Raw genomic sequence first — 23,480 nt, 5'->3', positions numbered from 1 at the left:
GTGTGAGCTCAGAACTTTTTGAAGTGCTATTATTTTCATATATCTGACTTGAAATTTCTGTTTCAGTTTGAAGCCATTGCCCCTTGTCCCATTACTACCTGCCCTTATAAAAAGTGTATCTCCAGCTTTCTTGTAGGCCTCTTTTAGCTACTGGAGGTTTAGATTCATTCAACTAGTTTAATTGAAAAATGTGACATTTCTATGAAAAAATTATGAAAACCAGCATTTTGTGCCCCATTTTGCCCTGTCACCGTGTTAATTTTGATTTGATGGGCTGAAAACTGATTCTAACAGTCAGCAGAAGTGCATTTTATAGCAGTTCATTGTTCTATCAGCAAATTTTGATATTATAAAATTTTCACTTACCATTTAATTAATCTGACCTCCACTAAAATAAATAAAGAAAATCTAAGAAAACCTCTGTAGATGTATTCATCACATTGTAGCTGCTGTATGTGCTACTTTTTGTAGGTGCTAGAAGAGACGTGGGTTTCCTGTGGTCCAGGCAGAAGTTTCTGCCTTGCAGGCAGATGTTTCTAGAAGTTACGGAAAATTTGATTTTGATTAACAACTACAGGATTGGCCAGCATATAGTGATAAATTGGCTTCTTGCTGTATGATTGACATTTTTAAATATAACTGTGTAAAAGAGCACGTATCACACTGAGAAGGTAAAGTGTTACATTTTGTAAAGCAGAAATTCACAGTGGATAATAAACCAAACATTATCTCCTAGTTCAATGCTGTCAAAGTCATTAAAGTTATTGGTAATACAAAGAGGGAGGTAAAAAAATAGTAGTCACATGTTAGTGCAATTGTATTTCTGATATATTTTACAGTTTTCTCCAAACAGTGAAAAAATCACCATGGAAAAATGAAAAATGATCAGGAAACCATGAGTTGCAGGAGGTGAATGCATAGGGATGGACTGCACATTGTCTCTCCAAGCAAAGCTACAAAGGGCTCTCAGAAGAAGCCAGTGTGAGCAAAGTTTAGATAAAGACAGTTGGTTCTTCACGTACAGTGTAGTACATATGTCACATATGCTTTTTCAACTCTTCCCTGGGTGTCTGCTTATGATCATGGCCAGAGAGAGGTTGAAGGTCTGAACTAATACATTCTTATGTTCTCAAAAAGTAAAAAAAATGTGTCCAACAGTGTCATTAATTAGAAAGATCAATTCAGTTGAAATATTCAGAAAAGATAAGGGATGACTTCCTAATGATCTTTGTCTGTACAGAAAAATCTTTATAAAACTAAACTCAGGTAACAAATATCTGTTATCTTTTTTTTTTACCAGTGAGAGGTGTTAACCTCGTGATGAAGTTACCTTGTCTGATGCTGAATTTTCTGTCTGTTAGGTTCCTTGAGTCAAGAGCTGTCACTTTTCTAAGTAAAGAATATGAGCCTGCTCCATTGAAATTCCCTCATCAATGTTAGGCAGGAAGTCAAAATTACCATAATGGACACTTCTTAAAAATCTATTGATTTATGATTATTTCAATTCTTTTCATCCTCACTACTTTGAAAGTAAAAAAGTAAAAGTTAAGTAGATTCCCAAAATGTGGATTCTCAGTGTATAAGTGTTGAACCCTTCATTTGCTTATTTAACATGTGGCTGCCTTAGGAAGAAGCTGAAAATTTTATTAGTGATGACTGCAACGTAATAACAATTCACAGGCTAACCTGGAGAAGGAGATGCTCAAAAGACCTACTGCTTTTTCATGTAATATTTTTCATATTCACTGGGGCCTAGGCTTTAGCTAGCCCAAATTGTTCTACCTCCAAAATCAATAAGCTCTGAAATGTGCATCAGCTGAAGATCTACCACCTATTTCTTTGTATTTAGACATTGACTGGATTTAGGGCCTTTCTTTTAGTGGGTAAAGAGAAGCAGGTCTTTTTTATTGAAGACGTGGGGCAGGAGGGAATAATTTTGGCAGTGCTTGAGTTTTATAATTTAATTCACCCAGGGCTGGACTAGCTAGAGATGAAGCCCACAAGTCATGTAGTGGTGCCATAGCTTCCTGGTGGCTGTGTATCTGCAGGTGAGACATTCTCAAGCCAGCCCTTTGAAGTCGTTCCACTTTGCCCGAAATAATTAAATGCGTACTGGATACAGCAAGTTAGAAAGAATGAGCTTGCTTCTGTCGGCTTGGGCACTCACCTGGGAGATGATTAAGAAGGTGAAAATCTAAACACTATTAGGGGGAAAAAAAAATAAACCCAACCATAAGAAGCACCGAGGTGTCAGTCAGATGTCTCTTTCTATTGCTCTTTACAGGAACATTTTTTGCCAGAGTTTGAATCCCCACTGAAAGAGCTCACTGTAGCTAATCCTCTGAGAGTGGCTGTGTTTTCTGAGTGGGAAATGGATATAGGATAAACAGACAATCTGCTGTTGGCACACAGCCCTCTCTGCCACGGTGTAATAAAGTCTTATCATCTACAGCAAGGTTCTTCAATGGCTAAGCTCCTTCTAAAGCTGAAGAACTGAGCACCATAACTGCAAATCCGATAATGGCACCTATAAATAAAGGATTTCTATTTGCAGTTAAAAGCAAATGAAATTGTATGTAATGACTCAATAAATTATTTGTTAAAATCTGCTTCATATATTAAGTTTTTTCGGGGAGAAGGCTTCTAGAAATGTTCACACTTACTAAAACTTTCGGAACTTAAAGTGAAGCATGCTTTTGCTGTGGAATAGACAAGATCAGCTAATTAAAAGCAATAGGTGAACTAAGGACACCATGACTCTCTGACTGAATATAAATGGACTTTTCATGAGAAATTCTGAGGGAGGTACTAAGGTGAAGAGCTCAATATCATGAAGAGAGTAACATCTTTCACTGATCATTTAAAGTTGTTTCAGCCATTCACTGCCAAATTTCTTGTTAAAAGATATGCAGCTTTTTTGAGAACAAGTAGGTTTATTGTTTCCCTTTGATTACTGCCTTTCCATTTTAAGAAATCTTACAAAAAAGATTTGATTAGCAATATTTCAATGGTTCTTTTTACAATACAGAGGAGAGATTAGCTTATTTAATGCCCACTCTTCTGTTGGCACTGTATTGTACGAAGTATATGAAACCCAAACTGAAACATGATTGTTTGTAGCCAAACTGAAATCTAATGCAAAATGTGAAAGAAGATAACAGGGAGAGCCCATTTTAAGTTTCCTTTTGCCACTTTAGTGTCAAATATGACTCACCTGCAGTCAATGTTTCCACATGCTACTTGGGGTAACCTCATGGTGTCTTTTGATTACTTCTTGTGGAGTGTACTTCACCTATGGAGAGATTGCTCTTTTTTCCTTCTGCAGTCCTCTGATGCTAGTTTCTCTCTGTGCTGCTTCTAGGAAATTTTATGATTAATCTGTCCCATATGGAACCTTTTACCTAACCGTTTGCTCATGTGTACCCAGTTGATAGGTACAGTTTCCACTAAAATTGTTGGGAATTAGGAATGCTCACCACAAATGACTATGATTGTCCATAGTAGAAATAGCCACGATATATTCTGAAAGAAAATCAACTAGACTGTGAGAAGGCTTTGAGGAAAAGCAGAGGTGAATCTGATAGGACCAGCAGTATTACCTCCTTGCTTTTCCTCTGGGGACAAATATTGATTTTAAATATACTATAGGTTCTAACAGTCTGCTAGCCACACATATGAGGATTTTTTTCTTGAGGTCAGGCTACAGTTCTCAGAGTAGCTCCATTATTTCCTTATTCAGAGGAAAAGGAGAAAGCTGATTCTTTGAACTTCTGAATTAGTCAGAGCAGACAGTGTTGACAGGATGTAATTGCCGCTTCAGTTGAGAGGAAAGGTAATGCTTCTGTTGTTTTGAAGTTCTTTAAGAAACTCTCTTGTGATCTGAAGCTAGTCATCTTAGACAAGCAATTTGCTGCTGAGTGATAAGAACCTTTCATACGGGTCATCTTGGCTTATGCGCACACACACACACACACACACACACACACACACACATACACACATACACACAGAATTAAAGCCAGAAGCCACTCCTTAATCTCTTTTTAGTTATGCAATTTAGGCTTGCGAGAACTGGACAAACTGCTGTCTGTTTGCTCTTCTTTATCTCAAGCAACAACAAAAGTCCCAACTTGGGCTTCAGCTAAGGCTAACCCCATTATTTTCACTGATAGTCCATATTAAACTATGAATTTTGGAATAAATTCCATCCCTGACCTAAGCTGTCAGTTCACGCTGTAATATAGAAAGACCAGTTTATTTTATTATTAAGCCAGTTATCTTTGACTTGTATTTTTATTCAAATAAATGTGTGATCTCATTCTGCCAACCTGCCATCAGAGTTTGACTTCAGATAATGAGTGGCTTTCATGGACTTCAATAGGCATAGTGCATGTGAAAGAAGAATTGGGCCATCATCTGCCTGGACAATACCCTGGTGGACAGGATGATGTGGCTGTAGCTGCAGGTTATATCAGAGTTGTATATTTTTTCTTTTAATCTCAGTGAGCATATCTTTGTTGTATTGTGAAATGTTCTAGATAGGAACTAACCTGATTATGATAAAAATTTTTATTACAGATCTCCAAGATGTGTCCCCTTTTACTCCTCTGTACTCTAGAATAAATTTAATCCCAGTCTTTTAAATGTCTTTTAGTAGCTAGCCCACCCCTCTGTGCCTTGTTTCAGTTTTCTTCATTTCAGATGTCCCGTTACCAATATAATGCTGTCATAGCTGACGCTGTTTAAGAAATCCTAGAATCCTTTTTATTTTTTTCTACTTTGCTTTTTAATTCCAATTTCTCTTGATACTGAATTGGTATCTCTCCTGAATGCTTCCCAGTAACACATAGACTGTTTTCTCTTGTTTGGTGACAGCTGATTCAGAACCTATCACTAGGCCAGATTCGGCTGATTGTTGCACTGCCTAAAAATGGAATGATTCTGTTGGAGTTAGTGAAGTAAATCTGAAGTTTATGCTAATATAAATGAGATAAAAACCTGGCCTAGTATGATCAAGGAGCTTATTATGTCCCCACCAAAAGGCAGATCTGACTGTTCAGTTTACTTTTTTTTGGTAGTTACTTGTCATGATTTAACTCAAGAATGAGATAAAGCTTTTTTCCTCATTCATGCATATGTTATAACAACAAATATATTTATAAATTGTAAAATAGATATAATATTTATTAGATATTTAATATAAAATGTTTGCATAGCACTCAATGCAATGGGCGGGCTTTCACCCTTAGATGTCTGAACACTCATCAATCTAACGATTGGTTGCAATTCATGTCAATTATGTGGCCAAATCCTTTGCATCTTATCAGGCTGGATCTTTCAGTAATACCATGAGTGGTTAGACACATAAGAAATAAAAAAATAATGCCCATAATGTAACTGAAAAATAGGAATAATATGTTTTATGTAATGTAACACCTGGTAATTTTTCTTGAACTTCTTTTACTGTTATGAAGTTCAGTCAGGCTGGCTTTGGCTCTTTTTGAAGCCTCTTGGCATCAGTGGTTTGGACGATGTGAAATAATTTCAAGTTATTTGTGTGGTCTTGTGTAAACACAGCCTTGACATTTGCTTTTATAATCAATTACTTTATCCATATCTTACCTCATGGGAACGAAGTTCAGTTTTATACTGTCAGGATGACTTAGACATACAAGGGTACACATTTTAATATTGTATTTAGAACATTTAAAAATATTTTACTAGCTATCAGTTACAAATATTAAAAATTATTTTTATGCTGTAAGATGAAAAATAATGTGAAAGCATCACACTCTTATCTTGTTGCCTCTCTGGGTGGTTTATTTCATGATGACCTTGTCCAATCTAGCAGACATCTTAGAGTTGGCATGTGTATGAAATTTTGTGTGAAAACACTTAAGTATGAATAATTGTAAATCAAAACACCTTTAGGGAAAAAAAAGGAAAAACAAAGGATTATGCTTTCGATCTTAGTTGAAAGAACTAGATGTGCACTAGCTAATTCTCACTAATAACATCTGATTTTATTTTGTCTTTTAAGGTAAAACTGGCCACACAGAAGCTGTACGAGTAGTATATCAACCAGAAAACATCAGCTTTGAGAAACTGCTCAAGATCTTCTGGGAGAATCATGACCCGACACAAGGTAGAGTGATGAGTGAGCCAGTATTTAATTATCTTACTAATTACAGCTGGGATAATTAGTGTTTGAGCTGCATGAAAGAGATGAACCTTGAAATCACACTGGAGCTCAAGAATATGATTGCAGACATTTATTGACAGAGAAAGAGAGGAAGGGAGAGAATGAGAGTACAGAGGCTCACAATACCCCTCCTCCTTTACAGCTGTCTGTGCTGGGAAAAATCCCACAGAGAGACACAGTAGACAATAGAATTTTTTTTCAACTTTGATTATGACAATTTCTTCTGTAATGCTATCTTTTGTCTCTTAAATTAAAGTGTATTTCTTCACAGCTTCAGAGCTGGTCATTTTATTTGTGCCAAAGACCTTTATCCTTCATTCAAAAAAAAAATGGTTTTTATATTTTTCAGTGACAGAGAATATCTTTTATGATTTGAAAAAGGGAACAGAAAGAGATAAGAGATGGTGTGTAGAGACACCAGCAGAGCATTCTAGCTATTTGCCTTATTCAAACCTTTTGATTTGTCTTTCTTGGAAGAGGATTCGTGGTGACATTACACACATCTGTGCAAACATAAATGGGAAACTGTGTTGAGAAAACATTTTACATGTTTATATAGTTTCAATAAACATCATCCTTTCTACCATTTCCCAGAAATACTACACACAGTAACTCATTTCCATATTTTAACAGCTATCATATTTATGCCACTTGTTACTACATCTGGGAACACAAAAAAAAAGCAGATGATACCTTCAAAATGTGATACCATCCTGGGAAACAGTAGCTTGGAGAAGGATTCAGGGTCTATTGTGGCCAAATGTGTTCCAGTGAGCCCAGGGCACAATGCAAAGACAAAATGGATATTGCAACTTCTCCCTATACAAAAAGGGAAACCTTTCTCAGGAATGTGAAAGATTTTTTTTAATGCAGAGTCAGTAAAATCTCAGAAAATTTTGTACAGTTTCTGTCTTGACAGAGCGGTAATCGCACAGTGATTTTGCTGGGAATTTAAAAGAGGGAGAGAAAAAGCATATAGAGCCTAGGAAACTGGGCTGTTGCTGTCAATAAACATGCTCAATTAGTTGAATAGACTTAATACTATGATCAAGTAATCTTTACAGGTGCCTACGTTAGGAGCAGATACCTCACACTGAGGTTGTCAACCCAACCACTGATAAGCTATAACAAATTGCAGTAGCTCAAAACTGAAGTTTGAAAAGTTCTACCTTGGAATAAGATCGTTTCATGGCTTTTTCCTTCACTATCCTTTTGAGTCTTTAAGATAAGATAATGTATCATTTTAAAAGAGGAGCATGATTCAAGTAATGAGAAGAAATTCTGTGTCTGTGTCCAGTGTTGTGACCTATACTGTTGATTTATGAATCTCCCTTTTCAAGTCCTTCCTTTATAGTTAGATTCAGAGTAATTTATCTGCATCATCCTTGAAATTCTTGTGGCTGTACATTAAGACAATGATCATTTTCAAATCATGCTTTGTGCTTTTATTGTAGCAGTCAGGAAGGCCATTGTGGTTGGTTTAGGTCTTTTTTTTTTTTTTCTTTGGTTTGTCAGAGGTTGGCCATCACCAGAGGCTGGCTTCTTTGTAATGGACTGGTTGTACTGATATAGGAGAGGATTCTATTTCAGGCTAATTGGTTCATGTGTCGTGCTCATATGTTGGGATTCATCCTGATTGCCAGAGCTAGGGACTGCGACTGGGCAGGGCTACAAGATTCTTCACTTTTCAGAGCAATATGACAAATGGATTTCTGCTGAAATAATCTGGGCAATGACCACCTAATCAGTCATCTGCCGTGCCTGTAGACTTGGCTTTGACAGTCCCATGGTTGGACTCTGCCTGTGGCACACATACAGTAAGTCAGTCCCTAAAGGACTTCAGTGCTTCAGGCTGACTAAAGTCCATACAGTGGACATAATAGTATGTGGATGAACTATAGTAGTTGTGATAACAGGTCAAATCAGATGAATTTATGATTCCTTCTGGCTTTAAAAAAAAATAAAATGTTGACATTATGTCTTTACATTCACCTTGCATTCTCACATAACTGAGATTCAAAATAGTCCCAGTCTGCGCTTTCAGAAGAAGATTGGATGTTGGCAGATGTACGATTCACTCTGGTTTCTGGCAACTGGGGAAACATCACCTAATTAGCCCAGGCACAGAGCCACACTAATGTGGCTATATTCCTTCTGGGATGTGAGCTAATATCTCTGCATGACAGTGAGCTATGTAGATACCCAAGTCATTCACAACTGTCTCAGGCATCTATGTGGGACTGCAATGCTTAGTGTATACATACTTTGGTGGTTTAGCCCTGACTGGGTGCCAGATGCCCATCAAGTCCCTCTGTCACTCCCCCTCCCCAACTGGACAGGGGAGAGAGAGAAATATAAGAAGAGTTTTGTGAGTTAAGGATGGGGAGATCCATGAACAATTACTGTCACAGGCAAAACAGACTCACCTGGGGGAGAAAAGGTTTGATTTATTAATGAACAATCAGGACAGAGCAGGGAAACTGAGAAATAAAACCAAATCTTAAAACACCTCACCCCACTCCTTCTTCCCAGGATTCTCCTTCCTTCCCCTGCAGTGGCACAAGGGGATAGGGGATGGGGGTTATAGTCAGCTCGTTATAGATGGACTTTGCTGCTGCTTCTTCTCAGGGGGAGGCCTCCTCAAACTTCCCACCGCTGCAGTGTTGGGTCCCTCCCGCAGGAGACAGTCCCTCACAAACTTCTCCAATGTGGATCCGTGCCATGGGCTGCAGTTCCTCATGAACTGCTCCATCGTGAGTCCTCCCATGGGGGCAGCTCTTCACACCCTGCCCCAGTGTGGATCATCCACCAGGAGAACATTTCTTCAGGTACTGACTGCTCCAGATCACATACCTTACAGGATCACAAGTCTTGACAGCAAACCTGCTCTGGTGTGTGCTCCTCTCTCCCCATGGACTCCCAGGTCCTGCCAGGAACTTGCTCCAGCATGGGCTTCCCACAGAGTCTCAGCCTCCCTCGGGCACCCACCCGCTGCAGCGTGGGGTCCTCCCCAGGCTCTGGTGTGTCTCTGCTGCCCCGTGGCCTCCATGGCTGCAGGGGCACAGCTGCCTCACCATGGGCTGCACCACAGCTCACAGGGGAATTTCTGCTCTGGCGCCCAGGCACCTCGTCCCCCTCCTTCTCCACTGACCTTGATTCTTGTGGAGATGTTCTCACAGTCTTACTCCCTTCTGCTGCTGCAGCTTTGCCTCTGTGCAGCAACTTATTCTTCTCCAACCTGTCAGTCCCAGAGATATTACCTCCATCACCCATGGGCTCAGCCTTGGTCAGCAGTAGGTCCATCTTAGAGCAGACTGGCACTGGCCCTGTCACGTACAGGGGAAGCTTCCAACAGCCCTTTGTTTAATGAAGCCACCCCTGTAGTCCCTTGCTACCAAAACCTGGCCCAGACAAAAGCACTACACATACCTAAACCTTTATCTAAGCCTGGCTCAGTAGAATTTCTAAATGTGTTTTTTGTTATAGTTTGCCAAAAGTGAGAACATCACTTTATCCACAGAGAAGGTATCAGTCTTCTCTGAAGATTTTTTGTACCCCAGGTTGCTTTGCCTATGTGTTTTTGTGGTTGCTAAATACTCATTTCTATTGAAGAACTTTCAAAGCTCATCACATCTCTATGACCTTTCCTCATTTGGGGAATACCTAAACCACAAGGTCAGAATTTCAAGTTTCTGTGTTTTGTAAGATATGAATGATATGCTTATGTACCCTTTCAAGTTTAAGCAGTTATCAGTAGAAGGTATTTAAGGTGTAATTGTTTCTTTGTGTTGATTTGTATCTACTCCCTGCTTTTAGCTTGCTGTGGGAAAGTAGTTTTGTGTAAGGTACTGAAATTGAGAAATAACCCTGTGACCTATGGTATTTTTTTTCCCTTCCTGAGGTTCATATGTGTTCACATAGTAACTCTTAATTAGCCAGCCTTATGGGAATGCAGAACTCAGTTTGTCAAAGACAAGTTTTTACTAAGCAGATATATTAGGAAGATTTCTTATTCATCAACTTCAGCACTCTCTTTGGATGAATCCTGTGCCTCATATTGCCAGCAAATGATGGACATCTGGAGTATAGCATTCACCCAAAATTATAAAACCTTTGTCTGTGGCATTGTCTTTTCTCTGGAAGATAATGCTATTTAAGCCTTCCTACCCCCGAGCAGAGATAATGATCTTGTCTAATTGTTCTAGTATCTTTAAATATCAAATATGTACATTCTGTTGTAGTTAAGACTTTTCAAATATCAATCTAGAGGTTACCAAGTTGCTAAAGAATATAGACTGGCAATCATAGAATCATAAAATGGTTTGGGTTGCAAGGGACCTTAAAGATCATTTCATTCCATCTCCCTGCCCTGGGCAGGAACACCTTCCATTTGACCAGGCTGCTCCAAGCTCCATTCAAACTACCCTTGAACAGATCCAAGAATGGGGCAGCCTCTTTTGGCAACCTGTGCCAGGGCCTCACCACTCTCACAGGGAAGAACTTCTTCACAAGATCTCACGTCAGTCTCCCCTCATTCAGCTTGGAGCCATCTCCTTTTTTCCCTTCACTCCAGGCCATTGTAAAAAGCCCCTGTCCAGCTTTCTTTTTGGCCCCTTTAGAGACTGGAGACTGCTAAAAGGTCTTTCCAGCTCTCTCAGCCTGTCTCCACAGGACAGGAGCTCCATTCATTATTGTATGAGTATATTAATATTCAAAAGTTCCTGCTTCCCAAACAGTCGGACCTTCAAGATGAGACTGACATCTCACTGGAATTCAAGCTTTTTCTGGGAGGCAGCTTGGCTCTTGTTTCATGACGCTCTTGATTCTGAGTATTACACTGAAGTCTATTGAAAAGCCAGAACCTTTGATCAAGTCAAATAGTCTGTGAGTTAAAAGAGATTCTCCCAGATGAACATCTCCTAAGTATGGGGCCCTGATAAAGTCTTTCTTGACTATTAATTTAGACACTATTTTAGAATTCATTTCATTTGGGATATTGAAAAGCAACAAACAAACCCCCAACTTCTGCCAAGTGACATATGGTTGTCATCTCTGTTCTGCTTCTAATGCACAGATCAGTATTCCTTTCTTAGGAATGATCTTATTGATAAGAGGATTGCTCTGTATAGCTCTGTTAGTGATTGTGCAGGTTACTTCTCTGTCACCAATACAGAAAAAGAGAATGAAAGTAATATGCTGAAAATACTGCAAAAGAATATTATAGCTCTTCACTTTGTACATAATTTTCTTCTAAAGTTTATAGAGTTGTAGGGCAGATTTTATATTGCCTCATTTTTGTGCTATGAGGCCATCCTCGGATCTTTCCATAGTTTTAAAGATATAAGCCTGATTGTCTACTTCAAATTGCACCCTGACAATGGTTCTGCTGGCTTCTTCATATTGTGTGTCTGGAACAATGTGGATTTCCAGACCATACGTTTGTCTGTGTTATGTTTCAGCCTGTAGCTTCACAATTTCTGTAAACTAATCTTAGATTTAACTGTTAGGTTTTCAAATAGGGCAATTTTCTTCTCTGTCCCTGACCTGTCTGCAGGATACAACTTCTTTCTTTGTGTTGATACTGGCAATCACAAAGTTCTCTGATCAAGCTGAAAATTAACCCTGCATGAATTGAAGTGAAATGTGATTTTCAGCCAGGACTTAAATTGCCAGGAGCATGACTGCTAGGCGGACCACCTTTCTGGCATTAGCTCTGCCCTATAGTGTGTGAGACAATTGCAAAACCCAACTGTGCTTATCTTCAGAGAAGAAGACATCATATTTTATCTGATCAGAAAGTTTAGCCACTCTTTGTGGAGTGTCAGAAACTATTTCTCTAAACCTTTGGAAGAATTGATCTGAGAGCAGAGGACTCCACTTGTCATGATGCAGATGTGATTCCTGTAAAACATATTACTGTTCATACTTATCCTGACCCTGTGTGTGGCTGAAGTCCTACATGTGCCAGAGATTTCAGCCCAGTCCAAGGCAACTCTAAAGAGAGGCTCCTTCTTGCTTTCAGTGGCTGTACAGAAGACAAGCAGAAGACAAAAGAAGTATTATTTATTTCATTTTAAGAAATATTTAGGCAAATGAAAAATCCTTTAGATCTTGAATATGACATAAAATAGATGCTTGGTTTCGTAGTTCTGCTCCCCATGTTTGTCAAGAGTGCCTAATCCAATCCTTCAAATCCCACAAGAAATAATGGCCTCAAGTTGCACCAGGGGAAGTTTAGATTGGAGATGAGGAAGAACTTTTTCCCTGAGAGGGTTGTCAGCCCCTGTCCCAGGCTGCCCAGGGAGCTGGTGGAGTCCTCATCTCTGGAGCTATTGCAAAGCCGTGTAGCTGAGGTGCTGAGGGACATGGGTTAGTGGTGGGCTTGGCACTGTGAGGGGAGGGGGTGGTCTTAATGATCTTAAAGGTCTTTTCCAACCAAAACAATTCTGTGATTTGAAGAAATAACTTAGGTACAACTACAGTTCTCTAAGTTGAGCCCGTGTTGTACACAAATCTCATACTTTTTCCTTGCCTCTGGCTTTCTGTTTGGATTTTGTAATTTTTGAAAGGAGCTGAGAGGAAGCAAAGACTCCATAATTTTTTCCATACTCTGACAATGGAGTGAAGAGCAAAGACACTCATGGGCCACCACTGCCCAGGAGCTCTGGAAATTTCCTTCTAGCCTTATCAATTCTTAGAGTGTGAATATACAAAGAAACAAATTTATTGCTGAGTAATCTCAATCCTCTTTTCTGTCATGAAGAAGTCCTTATCTTGCCTGTGTTTGTACAGGAAATGTAAGCAGAACTGATATTTTTCCAGCAGTTGAGGACTACCTGTACTACAACAAGCTCATCACCTGCCAGCTTCATTCAAAACATCTCTTAGTCTGTATGTCTTGTGTATCCATGATAAAGAAGGGACGTATGAGCTATTTCTCCTCCCTATGACCTTCTGAATAGTTTGGCATTTAGCCTCATGCTGATACATGAATTCTCCAGATGAATATCTGTTTTTCCTTGTGCTGACCCATTTTAGTTGCAGAGGGTATATTTATTTGTCACCAGTTTTGAAGGACTGTACTTTTTTTAGACATTGCATAAGGAATCTATCATGTGCAAATAATTAAAATTAGACACTAGAAATGACATTGTATTGCTAATGAGCAGATGTGTCTACTTGTACCAGTGGAAGAACAGCTGTACACATAAAAACCGCTACAGCGACCCTAAACCAGCATTATGTATTCTGCTAGAGGCCTGTAACTTCATTTAGAGATTAAAAGGAAAAAAGTAATCTCTCCATATAAAATATAACCACTTTTCCATTTTTTATTTGTATTTCTGTAACTTTCTTACCTTGATAATTTGAAAGAAATTTGCAAGTCTCAGACTAAAGCATAGAGTACCTTTGTTTTGTCTTTCAATATTAAAAGGCACCATGGTTTCAGCATTATTACAAGGTGTAACAGAAAACAGTAGAAATACAAAATCTATTGTCACCAGACATATTAAATATATTCAAAATAGAATTACCAGCTCCTTAGGGAGCCATTCTTGGTCCAATACTCTTCAATATTTTCATTAATGACTTTGAGGATATAGTGGAGAGGATGCTAATTAAATCTGTGGTAAAGACATTGCTAGGAGGCTCTTGGAGGAAACGAATAAAACACAGCTCTGTGCTGATAAATTTAAAAAGCCATATAAATCGATATGCTGAGACACGATAAAGATAAATGTATATTGGTTCATGCAGGAGAGAATGCTCAACAGCAGAAACACGCACAAAGTTGTTTGATAGGAGGCAGTGTTTTCTGTGGCCTTCAGGTTCTTCTGCTTCTTGCTCTTTCCATTGAAATATCAATGATGGGACATAGTTGACTGATGTCTGCTCATCCCACCGACAAACAATTTAGTGGTCCCTTGCCCATAATCGCCTCATAAATATCTGTGGTCTATACTTTTTGCGAAGAGCGAAGATTGTCTTTCCCCGTGATGCTTAACTAGTATTGCAGTTTGAGAATTCAGCTTATTTATTTCATGAACTGAAATGCCTAATGTTGTGTTTTCCTATTCTTTGTCCCTTTTCTAGAACTAAATATGCATTAAAAATAAATGTGTATTATTAAGCTGCTCTGAGTCCCCAGGAACTTTAGCTGTCATGACCTAATTTACATATTAGACTCTTTTTATCCTTATAGATTAGAACAGACTTTTTATGACCTATATTTCCAGTTTAGGAAATGTTGTTTTTCCATATCACAGTGAGAAGCTGAGATTTGACTTTGCATCTTATTTAATGAAGGGGATTATTAGCCAGTGCAGTGGTTGCTGAGATGGCTGAATAGTTTGCATTATGAAGTGAGTGCTGCTGAATCAATTCTGGCTCAAGGGCAGAAGTCCTTCTGGGTTCTGATTTTTTAAACTACTTTTAGCCTATTTATTTCAAATGGGACAATGACGTTTTAATGACCTACTAAAAATTAACTTTATATTTCAGTATTGCTACAGCCAGTAATAAAATGGTCAGATCAGAAAAGACACGGCGTCAGTCTTTTCTACCGTTGCATATGACACTGTGACTCTAATGCTGTGGGAAACGTGAACCCATCACTTACCTAAAGAGATGTTATATTGAGATTAGATATAAGGAAGAAATTGCTTACAATGAGAGAGGTGAAACACCGAAATAGATTGTCCAGGAGGTGGTAGATGCCCCATCCCTGGAAACATTCCAGGTTGGACTGAAGAGGGCTCTAAAGCTACCTGATCTAGTTGAAGACCTCCCTGTTCGTTGCAGGGGGATTGGACTAGATGACCTTTAATGATCCCTTTGAAGCCAAAAGATTCTACAATTCCTTTTGTGCTTAATGCTTTTTATCTGTTAAGAACAACTCTGGAAAATATTTTTTTAGTGGAATAGAGGAAGACTATTATAGTTTTCCTCATGATCATTTTTGAGTTTGGCATTACAGCGTAGCTGTGTTTAACTGAGCAAAGGAAGAGGGAGAGATGAGGGAGGGACTCTTCATTTTAGTTCAGGCTTGTTGATTTCTAATTTATGAAGGAAAAGATGGATTTCTCAGGGCTCAGGTCTTCTCAGTGCTTAGGATTGTAAGGGTAACAGACCACTTGAACAGGCTGCCCAGGGAGGGTGTGGAGTCTCCTCCTCTGGAGATTTTCAAAACCCACCTGGATGTGTTCCTGTGTGACCTGATCTAGATGGACCTGCTTTAGCAGGGCTTTGGACTGGATGATCTCTAAAGGTCTCTTCCAAACCTTAACATTCTAAGATTCTATGATTCTGTGACAATCATCAGTAGCTTTCAAATATCCATGGAGTCAATGGATATGTGGTATGCATAATAGCATCTAGATTTTCAAGTGTTTTTATGGAATTAGAAAATAGCAACCTAAGAAGGTCTTTTTCTGCAGATTTTTTTGATGAACTGTTTCTAATCTTTGTACAAGGAAAGCAATAGACAAAGTCAAAACAAAGTAATACCATTTTTTTCTTCTTCAAATAACCCACTAGTGAATTTACTGTACTTGGCTCTAGAAATGTGAGGCATTGAAGCATGGCATCATTAATCATAGTTTATGGTGATTATTAGTAGGTTTTTAATCTTTGTTTTTGTGTATAATTAGGTACAAGAGGTCAAAGCTCACTCTCTTCTAAACAACAATATTTTCAGTGAGTGACTGTTTTTCTCTGCCTACAATTTTCTCTCGCATATTTATAAGAGCATACTTGTCTGTGTTTTGAGAGAGCAGTGTCCCGTGAGTTTATCCGCCGATAAAAGCAAATGGCAACACTATTATTTTTATTATCATTAATTATTTTTATTACTATTGCAATAATACCTCATGGATCACAGTATATTTAGATTCATAATGCTAACACATGCCTAAATTTAGACAAGCAATCGGTAAGCAACAGATAAATGAAGAGAAAGGAGAAGGCACATAAAGAAAACAGCAGCAAATATGTGTGATTCGGTATCTGAGTTCTATGTAGTACCCCATCTGAATTGCTATATTTCTTAATTATATTTTCTCAGTAGTTGTATGGCTTTTTGTAAGCATCACAGCACAGCTAGTCCATGAGGGAAAAAGGCAATGAGGGCCCAGTTCAAGTGCCCAAACAGAAAGCTCTTTTGCCATGTCAGATCCTCTTGCACATTCTTCCTGTTTTCCAGTTGTGCTTCAGAAAATGTGGGGCTCACTTAACACTCTGTGTTATGTCCTCCAGTCTTTTCCAGACATCTCTGCTTTATGAATTTATTTAGTATTGAAGATCAAAATCTTTGGTCAGGTTTGTCCGACCAGCATAGAAATGTCAGGTGCGATAAAGACTGAGATAAAGCCACCTAAATTTAGAGATTTCCATAGGCATGGAGGATCTCAGCTCCCACAACTGTCAGTAGACATCTAAATCAATTCAGTTGACTTTCCTCAAATTGGACACCTGTTTGGTCAGCTTTTGGTTGTCTAAGCCTGGAGGATTAGTTCCATCTGCACTGATAAATATTGTTAAAAGATTTAACTCCTGTCCTAAATTCATCCAGCACTGAGACAGATTTTTAAGAAGTCACCTTTGAAAGAGCCTACTGTTTTTGACAGAAAAAGTCTGAAAACTTGTCTAAAACTACTAATTTAACTTTTGATTAAATTTAAATTTTAAAAATTCTCCTGCAATAAGTTTAATGCCATTAAAGATTGTATATTATATATTCAACATTTTATTTGCCTTTTCTATGCATTAATGGTAAAGAAGCACTTTCAATTGATAGTTAGAAGTGGATTAAAAGTCTTGTCTGCCAGTGACATTTAATACTTAAGCTTTGTGACACTCATAAAAAAACAAGCTATGTTTTTTGTGGGCTCAAGTAGATCACCCAATTCCTTCAAAGGTCAAAGAGCCCTCAAGTTCCCTCAAAGGGAAACTCAAAGACCATCTAGTCCAACCTCCCTGCCATGAGCAGGGACATCTTTCACTAGATCACATTCTTAAAGAACTATTGTTATTTCATTTATTGAGTATTATATTGACCATCATCAACAAGCTCATTTACGTCAGCACTGGCAATCTTGAGGAAGTAAGTATTTTGAAATGTCATTGTCCTTAAAGATATTCAAAACTGGACTGGACAAGGCTCTGGACAACCTGCTCTAGCTGACACTGCCTCGAGACCTCCACTACTAGAGACCTCCACAAGTCCCTTCTGACCTCAGCAAATCTGGGATTCTGTTTTAGCTTCAAAGCTGCACCAAACAAAAAGGGTAATCTGGTGGATTCATGAAGTTTAAAGACCAGATATTTTTATAGCTAATGTGAATTATTGAAAACATTGCTGCAGACATGATGTTATGTGGGCAAGTCAGAATTTATAGGGAAAGCTGTCTTGATCCCAAAGCAAATGGGGAAGACCAAAACTTATCTTGTCCAGACGCTGAAAACCATGTATACGGAAAGCTTTCTAAAACTTTTTGTCTATTGACAACATAAGATTTTCATATGTACAAGCTCATTAAGGTATTGTAACCTCCTGATAAACTGTTTTTTATTTCATTTATTGTTCCTGCACTCAAGCACCTTGAGTATCAAGAACTCTCAATCCAGAGCACTGTAACTAGCTTTTTTTCTATTAACATTTTTCTCCTTTAATCATATGCTATAAAGAGTTTTACTTTCCCTTGACAACTTTTAAGCTGTATAGATGTAATCATTACAGTGAGTGATGACATCAAGCCAGGGTGACATGGTGCAATTGATTTTTACTAAATAATTATATGATGAGCTGGAAGAAGGAGTTTTATTAGTCTTAACTCAGCAAGGATTGATTGGGGAAAAGAAAATGACCAATCAGTGTATCAGATTTCTGTGGGTGTAAGAAAATAATTGACAGCTGCAGAAAAGTCTATAAATCACGGGAAAAATATGATAGAAACGAGAGATATGAACTGCCCTTTGAAATTTCACTGGGTGGCACAGAAGAGTCGAACAGACCTTAGTCATTTATCTCCATTATGCTTGGGATCCTCTGAGAATAGCAAGGTTGAAGAATGATGCCATTACTTTTTTTTATTTTGTTTTGTTATTTTTAAACGGAGAGAAAATAAGGGGTAATGTATAAGTATTACTTTCAAGTCATTAGAGGGTTGAGTCTTCAAATGAAATCCTCCATTTAGCCAATAAAGTAAATCAGTGTTTTGAAACAAAACTGCTTCTCTGAAATTAATTCTCAATTTCTTAAGCACAAAGAACAAGAAAACATAGTGCTGGGAAATAGGTGTTTTTATTAATGATGTGGATATTCCCATTTCTTATTGACCTTAAGATACTGTGGAGTTAGATAGGAAGGACAATGACCTACCTAAGATGAATCTCAATAGAAACTCAAACTGTAGATTAACAACAGTGTCACCCTTTGCCCCAGCCATAGAATCATTTCAGTTGGAAAAGACCTTTAAGGTCATCAATTCTAACCATTAACCTAGCACTGCCAAGGCCACCACTATCCATGTCCCTGAGCCAAGACAATTCTGTTGTTTAGACAAGTTATTGAAGCTATGAAGGAAAACACACTGATCAACTGGATAGAAGCATTAATTATTTCATATATTCTGATCATTCAAATTGAAAGAGAGCTAGGATTTACTACTTTGATGCCAGGGAACATGAGAGAGACCAAAATTAAGTCATTCCTACCCAGGTGCATGAGAAGATATCAAAGTGTTGGTAAGAGGGCTTTTCAGAACTGTTCCTTTGACTGTCATTTAGCATTTTGGCAAATAACTTTTTTATTTTTCCCAATGACAATCTGTTTTTATTGCATGACAATATCAATTTGGGAAACATTCCTTTTGCAGGATCTGGGAGATCATCACAGATCCCTGTTCTTTCCATCTACTGTCCTTGGCCATAAATTTCTGTTTCAAAGTCAAAGCAAGCACTCAGCTCGTGAGGGCATTTTTGGATCAATTGATGTTCTACTCTTTTCTGGCAGTGAGGAAGTTTTATGTTCTTTAGAGTGGTCCAGGCTGCAAACCACCAAGGTGCTTTGGTCAGCCAAAGCAAAATTCCTAAATATGATGCATGCCCAAGATCTAAACTCATTTAGAGCTCCAAATGCCCTCATCCTCCCAGCTTCACTAGAGACGAGAGCTTACAAGGACTGGCCAGTTTTCAGACAGGCACTGTGCTTTAGGCTTCTAGTCTCTCACTGTGCAGCCATATCAAAAACAATGTTTTTTTCTGTCTTGCCAGAGAGATGCAAATTCTTTGCTTTTCTATAATTTCTAAGTTCAGCATGTCTATCTAAGCATCTCTTTGACAAGAGGTTTTGCAGCTGTTGTCAACATAGCAGCTGATTTTCATTGTCTCGGGTATCAACAGCAGGTGCCAGGCTTTTGACTCCATGCTATATTTGTTCTTGTTGCTGTTGAATGTGTTCCTGATAACCTGGGCAGGGAGACAGATATTTGCCTTTTTGCTAGTTACTGACTTGCACCATTGACGTTAGTAAAGTATAGCTAAATGAAATAGGATGATCTTGCAAACCCTGATCTGGCCAAGGGATTTTTGGTGTCAGAATCCTGGACGACCTGATGTGAAACTTAATGACTTCTGCTCTGAACCTCTTACCCTATCTACAAATGAGGTAAGTCATCTAGGCTTTGCCTTCCTGTGCATCATGGCAAGGACATTGGATAGGCCTTGAAACTCTGACTGGTTATTTCTAGTTGTAGAGATTCTGATCAACACTAAGAATGAGTCCTCTGGATGTCCTTTGTGACAAAGCAGACCAGGTCTGATGCTGTATATAAGATGACATTCTACTTTCAGGCTGCTGTAAGCTTTTCCTCAAGCTACATTTGGAAAGGAATGGACTTCAGATGACTCAAAGTGTATCTGCTGGTCATTAAGCTGCAGAGAGGTTTTTGCTGTTACTTCATTCTTATAATTGCAAAATTTCTGAAAGAGTTGCTGAAGGTCTTTCTTCTTGTCAGGGACCTCATTCCTCAGTGTTAATACATTTGGTTAACATCTTTACAAAGCAACTTGGTTGGCATCTCAGCCTAGAATGAAACGGAGCTTCAGACACTACTGACAAATTTCACATATATTATATCCGTGAAGAAAAGAGTTATCTCCTGGCTTTACCCTAAATTCTATCCCTAAATTGACAGGCTTTGGACTTTAAGAATTAAAGTGACTTTAAGACATCTTGAGGAAGAACAACTGTAGGCAGTCAGCATTTCCTTGCTTAGAAGATCCTGCTGCTCTGAAGATGTACAGCTGATATTCTGTAGAAATTATTCCTTCTTCCAGTAGTGAAGATTTAGACAAACCTGATTTCCTGGATGATTTGGAACTAAAGCAAAATCATATATAGGTCTTAAAAATGGAGCTTGACACAGGTGACAAAAGTAACTTTCTTATTCTTATTATTTTCAAATGTCTTATTTGATAAAATTATTTGTGGAGAATTTTTATGGAACATCTGCTACTGAAATGCATCCATTAATGATAACAGATATTGCTTTAATCCATCCAGTTCATAATGTTGAGCTTTGTTCACTTTTCTTCATAAATGTAACAAAAATATTGGTCATTCAAAGTACTTTTAAATCTCAAATATTTTTTGTAATATTTGATTACTGTTTGCAAAAGATATTTGTTTTGAATCATAGAATCATAGGGGTTGTAAGGGACCTTTAGAGAACATTTAGTCCAACCACCCCTGCAGAAGCAGGTCCACCTAGATCAGGTCACACAGGAATGCATCCAGGTGGATTTTGAAGACCTCCAAGGAAGGAGACTTCACACCCTCCCTGTGCAGCCTGTGTGAATGCTTCATTACCCTCACAGTAAAGTAGTTTTTTCTTATGTTCAAATGGAACGTTTTGTGTTCCAGCTTCATCCCATCACCCCTTGTCCTGTTGCTAGATACAATCATCTGGAGGTGACAGGGAGGAGAACCTCCCTTAATCTGCTGCCCACACTCTCTTCATGCTCCTCAGGATGCTATTGGTCTTCTTGGCCAGAGGGCACATTGCTGCTCATGTTTATTTGCTGCCCACCAGCACTCCCAGTTCCCTCTCTGCAGAGCTGCTCTCCAGCAGGTCACCCCCAGCCTGTCCTGGTGCAGGGGCTTGTTCCTCCCCAGGTTCAGGACTCTGCACTTGTTCTTGTCGAACATCAGAAGGTTCCTGTCTGCCCAACTGTCTAAACATGTTGCAAGTCCTCTTTAATGGCCTGGGATCTCATAGGCAAGATTAATGACTTGAAGCCTGTAAAGATTTTTTGCAACTTTAATTATATTGTAAACTTTAAACAAAATTCTTGACTTTATTTTGGTGCACAGAAAATCAGAGATTGGTTCATTGTCTCAGCTGAAAACTTTTTTTGAGACTGATAGGCATCCAGTGTTGCTAGAATCAATGGCAGTAATGTTGACAATCCCTTAGAAGAGCAGCTTTTCATTTAACAGTACACAATATCTTCTAATATGTGTACCATCTTTATTCAATGAATTATTTAGATATTTGCATTCTTATCTGAAGCCTAATGTGTATAACTGTGGTGTTGTGTTATGAGAGAGACAGAATGTCATGATAGAGAAAATAAGAAGGACATTTCAGAAATGGAAGGAAAGTCAACTACAGATGACATTGTGGAACTTTTAAATAGACATGCAGAGATCATTTTTTATTTAGTAGACTTTCTTTCAGACACAAGATTAAGTTCAATCATCCTACCACAGTTGTTTAGTAAATTGAATTTCTTGCCTTGTTTGCTACTCATTGAGTTAGTGAATCTCAACAAATAAGACTTGCCAGAGGGTTTTCAAAATCAGAGATGGACTCTTGAGAAGTGAGTTTGTACATGTGAGGTACATTGCAAATAATAGCTGCAACAGTGACAATTGATTTTGTCTATACACATTGAATTTATTTTATTATCTCATAGTCTTTGTGGCTCAGGTAATTTATTAGCTACTTATTGTGAGAGATTTAGGTACAAATTCATTTAAGTTACAAGTAAAAATAAATTATATTTTAGCTTAAATGATTGATCACATTAAACTATGCTTTGGAGTAATATTCACAATACCTGTTCAGTCTTTTACGTAGTTATTGGGTAGTATAAAAGTGCAAGACAGCACCTGAGTGCTAGAAGGATCATTATTATCACAGCCTGACCTCGTCCTAACTTTATATTTTCATCACTGACCTTGTACAGCTCTTTGAGTTTCGGTATGTATTTGGGGAAAATGTATATCCTTGATGTGAAGCCCTCAGGAAAGGGATGTTGGCTTTATGCATATTGTTCCAGTGAGAAATGTCTTCAGTATTTGAACATTGCCTTATTTCCCATCTGGATCTGTATAATTTGGCTTTCAATTGCTCTAGATAATTAAGAGACTTTGAAAAGACAAAGAGCTTTGTTTCTCAGATTATTTCTCTATATATGTATTCATAAATCAGAGTCAGTTCTCCTCAACCTTAATTGCATTAAATTAATTAAGCTGACCACTTCCCTATCACTATGTAATGGTGGCACTTGTATACATTAAATAATCTTGTTTATGTCCTCACTCAGAGCACTGTGCACATGAGCTCATGCTAAACATGCTCTTGAAGTGCATACTGTAATAGTGATCCTCCATTTATAGAGATTTTTGTAATCTACTCCCAAGTCAATTGTTAAGTAGTTTGTTAAGGAATAAATAGATTTGTGGAATGCTAATGCTTAAGCGCAAATATCAATCAGCATTAACATATCCTGGCAAAACTAATGCTTTACTGGCCTGTTTTCATTTTATGCCTAACTGTTCAGTAGCCCTGGCTCTACAAGAGCTCCCTACCATCCTAAAATAAAAGAAATGAGAAAAATATTCTCTGCCTTGCAGACCACACTATTAAGTATTGATGAACAATGTACTTGTTCTTCTGTCTAATAATGAAACACTTTAGCAATTGCAGAGTAACTCGAATCATTAGAAAAGTCCATAACATTTTTTTGGAATCACATTCTCTCGTATATACTATTGGCCAATTGAAATTTTTTGTCCAAATTTATCTTTGGAAACACTTCTGCATTTTTTAGTTTATGAACATTTCAGTCAGATTCTTTTTTTTTTTTTTTGTACTATCCTCTGAACCATTTTTATGTTTCCTTGGAAAGTACAAGAGGGTTAAAAGTTACAGTTTTAATAAGTAATTTTATGTTGATAGCATCTTTCCCACCTCCACCCTGCAATATCACA

General features: G+C 38.1%; 1 protein-coding gene across 1 annotated transcript in view; it reads left to right on the top strand.

Moving 5' to 3' along the window:
- MSRA (methionine sulfoxide reductase A) overlaps window positions 1–23,480 on the top strand; it is a 301,880-nt gene that overhangs the window by 179,349 nt on the left and 99,051 nt on the right. Inside the window, exon 4 of the mRNA XM_061990033.1 lies at window positions 6,041–6,145. Coding sequence (XP_061846017.1) covers window positions 6,041–6,145 — 105 coding nt within the window. The remainder of the gene's footprint in view (window positions 1–6,040; window positions 6,146–23,480) is intronic.

Source organism: Colius striatus, chromosome 2, assembly GCF_028858725.1.
Source record: "Colius striatus isolate bColStr4 chromosome 2, bColStr4.1.hap1, whole genome shotgun sequence".
Classification (NCBI taxonomy): domain Eukaryota; kingdom Metazoa; phylum Chordata; class Aves; order Coliiformes; family Coliidae; genus Colius; species Colius striatus.
The sequence above is the reverse complement of the archived record's forward strand: the minus strand, read 5'-3'. Positions and strand labels throughout refer to the sequence as shown.